Source organism: Penaeus monodon, chromosome 14 (assembly GCF_015228065.2).
Source record: "Penaeus monodon isolate SGIC_2016 chromosome 14, NSTDA_Pmon_1, whole genome shotgun sequence".
NCBI classification, from domain to species: Eukaryota; Metazoa; Arthropoda; class Malacostraca; order Decapoda; family Penaeidae; genus Penaeus; species Penaeus monodon.
Window position 1 is genome coordinate 48263076 of NC_051399.1, and position 5000 is coordinate 48268075.

Here is a 5000-nt window from a genome sequence, read left to right on the forward strand (position 1 = left end):
TGGTATTATTACTGTTTTTTTTCATTATGATAACCAATGTATAGTTTTGATATAGTATTGATGATTACTGTTATTTTTGTTGTTGTTTTTGTTGTGATTGTATTATTATTATTATTATTGTTGTTGTTGTTGTTGTTGTTGTTATTATCATTGTTATCGTTATTATTATTATTATTATCATTATTATTATTATTATTATTATTATTTATTATTATTATTATTATTAATGCCTTCCTTAATAATATTAATATACTTGCCATTATTATTATTATCCTCGTCGTTATTATTAATATCCTCCTCATTATTATTACTACCATCATCATCATTATTACTATCATAGTCATCGTTATTATTATTATCATTTTCCTTATTAAAATCCTCGGCATTACCACCATCATCACCCCAGTCATCTCCACAGTCCCCATCATCACCGTCACCACCCAACAGTCACTCAGACCCTCACCCCCCCCCATGCAAATTCTCCTCCTCAGAACTGCCGAGACAACACCATGGGTCCTCACTGCGAGGTCTGCGCCACAGGGTACTACGGCAACCCCTCGAGAGGCCTCTGCAAGCCCTGTGCGTGCCCGTCGAGGGAGCAGAATTTCGCCGAAACGTGCCAGGCGGATCGCTTAGCCGAGTACATCTGCCACTGTCGCGTCGGTTACACGGGAGACAAGTGTGATAGGTCAGAGCAGTTCTTTGTTTTTTGTTTATCATTGTTTGGTGTGTGATTTTTTTTTGTATATACATTGAATATATATATATATATATATATATATATATATATATATATATATATATATATATATATATATATATATATATATGTATATATATATATATATATTTTTTTTTTTTTTTTTTTAAGATATGTTTCCCCGATTTAGTTACTGTTTGTTGTTTCTATCATGGTATTAGTAAAGGGGGGTATTTCGTGTTGTTAGATTTCAGCGGAGAATTTTTTTTTTTTTAAATAGATACTTCAGAAAATCTGTCAACTATTCATAAAACCACGTGACTGTTTGTAAAACTTTTCCTTCATTTATAAAAAAAACAATGGATCATAAAACATCACTTCCGCTCATAAGTTCTCTTTACTCACAGAATCTGCTCATTCATAAGACTTTTCTCGTTCTTTCACAATATTTGTCACTTTCTAATAAGAAACTCCTGCTCGTTCTAATGCCTCTGATCATTCCTATAACATTATTCTTTCGTAAAACATGTCTTTCATTCATGAATAAAACTGCAGTTCATTTAGTTATTTTAGTTGTCCATGTGTAAGGCCCGTAATTCATTCATAAAAGCAGTCCTTGATTCATAAAACCACCATTCATGAAGAAGACCTGTCATTTATGTATGAATAAAACCTGCCTTTCATTCATGAAACCCTGTCGTTCATAGATGAATCTGTCATTTATTCATAACATTTGCCATTCATTCATACAACCTCTCATTCATTCATAGAACTTATAGATAAAAAAGAAACTGTCACCCATTCATAAAATTTATCATCATTCATAAAATCTATCGTTAATTCCTAAAACATGTCATTCATTCAGTAAAACCTGTCACTCATTCATACCTCTAATTCATTCATAAAACCTGCCATTCATACGTAGAATCTGGCATTCATTCACAAAACCTGCCATTCATTCATAAAATCCTTTCCACTCGTCCTCTCGTTCATTCATGAATCCCGTTTTCTTCCTCCTCCAGGTGTGACTTCGGCTACTACGGAAGGCCTGCGGAGCCCGGCGGGTCTTGCCAGCCTTGCAATTGCGATCCCTTCGGCAGCGTGCACGAGGGTTGCGATGCCGACGGTCGTTGCACGTGTAAGCCAGGCATCACCGGCAGGGATTGCTCGCAGTGCGCTCCTCGTCACGTGACCTCGGAGGCGGGTTGCATTTGTGAGTGTTGTTGTTGTTTGTTGTTATTATTGTTGTTATGGTTATTATTATTGTTATTGTTGATATTGTTATTATTATTATTATTATTATTATTATTATTATTATTGCTGTTGTTGTTGTTGTTGTTATTATTATTATTATTATTATTATTATTATTATTATTATTATTATTATTATTATTATCATTATCATTATCATTATCATTATCATTATTATTATTATTATTATTATTATTATTATTATTATTATTATTATTATTATTATTATTATTATTATTATTATTATTATTATTATTATTATTATTATCATTATTGATATTGTTATTATATTATTGTTATTGCTATTGTTGTTTGCTGTTGCGTTTTATATCTTTCTGTTTTACTCACCTCTGCCTCCTGTTGCAGCCTGCGAGGACGGATGCGTAAATATCTTACTGGACGAGGTGGAAGACATGATTGCGTCCGTGACTTCCATTGACGTTGATGGCTACATCCCCGCTCCCTGGCCCTCCATTCGACAGGTAAGCGGCTGCAGTGCCGGGGATTCTGTTGGGGACTGTGGTTCAGGGAGGGAGTTTTTTTCACAGTAATTAGAGTGTGTAAAGTGTTGCATGCTGATGAGTTTATTTGTTTGTTTGTTTACGTTTATTTGTTTATTTATTTATATATTTGTATTTATTTTGTGCGTGTGTGTGTGTGTGTGTGTTTGCGTTTTTACGTGTTTATGTGTTTATGTATACGTGTCTGTGCTTCTGTGATGTGTGCTCATGTGTGCGTGCAAGTACCAATCCGTTTTTGTTGCTAAGGAATCGGAATTGACCGTCTACTATTCTGTTTCAGATTCAGAACGTGACCAAACTCCTCCGGACGCAACTCACGCGATACCACAGCAATGTCGACAGCTCCCAGGAGATGGTCATCAACTTTGACCTGGACTATTACGCCAGGGACCAGCTGCGGAGGGTAAGGCGCTCGTGCATGTCTCTTCGCTTCCGGTTTTAATGGTTTCTCTTTTACTTTTTTCTCTTAGTTGGTTTTATTTGTTTTATTTTGCACGTTTTTTTCTCTTTGTTTTTTTCTTGTTTTCTTTTACTTGTTTTCTCTTGCTTGTTTGTCTCTTCTTGTATTTTTCTTGTTTTCTTTTATTTGTGTGTTTTTCTTCTCTTTTTTGTTTTTGCGCTTTTTATTATTTCCATGGTGCATACAACATAATATGTTATTATTTTTAAACACAAATTCTTTACATCATCATGTAATGGTTCGTCTGAAGTGAATATTATTAAGTCACTGTTATTCATGATTTTCTCCCCTTTTCTCGCCCTCTGTAGGCGGAAGCACTGGAGATCTCGGCAAGGGAGACGTACCCACCCACAGCCAAGATAAAATCCGATGCCCAGTTTGTGTTGGATTTGTTGAGGAATGTCCATGACCAGCTCGAAGGTTAGTTGGTGAAGGGCTGCTTGGACCGCTAGGCCGCGTGTGGATAAGATATGTCTGAGAGGTGGATGGAGCTTGTTTTGTGGGATTATATGAAAAAAACGAAAATTGTATCTGTTCTTTTGTGTTCTGTGTAGCTTAAAGTGGTATGTGGAAGCGTGTTTTTATATTGTCTTTAGACTTTGCTTTTCAGATCTGTTTTCCCTTTCAGTGGTAGTATAAATGTTGTATTAATTATCATAAGTTATGTACTTCTTCCATGGGCACCTTCCGTTATTGCAGATACTTTTCATTTATTTTGTTGCATACTCAACTACAATGTCCCGTTCTGGGTAATGATTGGCCAGGCAGTAGGCTATGATGACCTAAACACCACCCTCACATTGCATTACCATATATGGCTCTTTCCTCTGTCCCCAGTTTATATTACTTAATAACATTCTCTCTTCCACTTTACAATGACTAGCCATCGAGAATAGACAATCTCACTTTTCTTTCTCTCTCTATTTGCCTTCTGGCACGTTTCCTCCTCGCCCCAAGTACCCTCCAGTGACATCCACACCTCCTTCCACACAGAGACGATCGCGTACCTGAAGAACTACGCCATAGGAGAGACGCCCAGCATCTCGGTGGGCGGGGCGCTGATGGAGGCCGAGAAGATCCTGAAGGAGATTCAGATGAGGAACTTCACCCAGTTCGACGAGGATGCTGAGGTCGAGCTGAGGTATCGTCGGGGTATTTGGGGGGAGTTGTGCTGCTTGGGTCCTGTGCTGGGGCCTCTTTCGTGGTGGGATGGTTGATGTAATGTTTCTTGAAAGTATTTTGGATTAGTATAATTTTTTTTTTTTTTTTTTAGTTCCTTTAAAGTGCAGTTTGGGATCGGGAACGTCTTAAATACTTTTAAATTTTGATTAATTCCCTTTGAGATTTATTTCAGAAGTACTTGACGCTTCCAGCTAAGTATTCTAGCAAATACCAACATCCTGCATCCCCATTTTACACTCTCTCTCTCTCTCTCTCTCTCTCTCTCTCTCTCTCTCTCTCTCTCTCTCTCTCTCTCTCTCTCTCTCTCTCCTCTCTCTCTCTCCTCTCTCCTCTTCTCTCTCTCTTCTCTCTCTCTCTCTCCTCTCTCCTCTCTCTCCTCTCTCTCTCTCTCTCCTTCTCTCTCTCTCTCTCTCTCTCTCTCTCTCTCTCTCTTATATATATATATATATATATATATATATATATATATATATATATATATATATAATTCATTTATTTATTCATTATAATTTTTTTTTATGACTAATGTAATCCCCGCAGCAAATCCCGGAGCCTTCTGGATCGCGTCATGAAGATGGTGCAGAAGATGCCTGTCCTCGGGGCGCTCAGGGACTTAGTCAACGAGATCAGAGACAAACTGAACGAACTCAGAGAAAGAGTCAAAACTTCCAACGGAAAAGTCGATGAGGTAAGGAATGAAACTAAATCTAAGACCAAAACTAAACGAAACTAAAATGAACTAAATGGGGATAGAATTAAAAAGTAGGAAGAGGTAGTCCAAATATAGGATTATGTTGAATATATCTCTGTAACTTAACCTCTGTAACCTTTTTATTTGATAATTTGTAAAATATTTAAATACAAACAATATATTTATAGTTAATAA

The 5000-nt window shown here is 36.5% G+C and overlaps 1 protein-coding gene across 1 annotated transcript in view; it reads left to right on the forward strand.

The window, feature by feature from the left end:
• The window catches only part of LOC119580744 (laminin subunit alpha-1-like), a 125353-nt gene that overhangs the window by 97995 nt on the left and 22358 nt on the right, over positions 1–5000 (forward strand). The window contains exons 31-37 of the mRNA XM_037928839.1: positions 492–688; positions 1723–1913; positions 2318–2433; positions 2753–2875; positions 3241–3352; positions 3926–4073; positions 4655–4802. Of these exons, the coding sequence (XP_037784767.1) occupies positions 492–688; positions 1723–1913; positions 2318–2433; positions 2753–2875; positions 3241–3352; positions 3926–4073; positions 4655–4802 (1035 nt within the window). The remainder of the gene's footprint in view (positions 1–491; positions 689–1722; positions 1914–2317; positions 2434–2752; positions 2876–3240; positions 3353–3925; positions 4074–4654; positions 4803–5000) is intronic.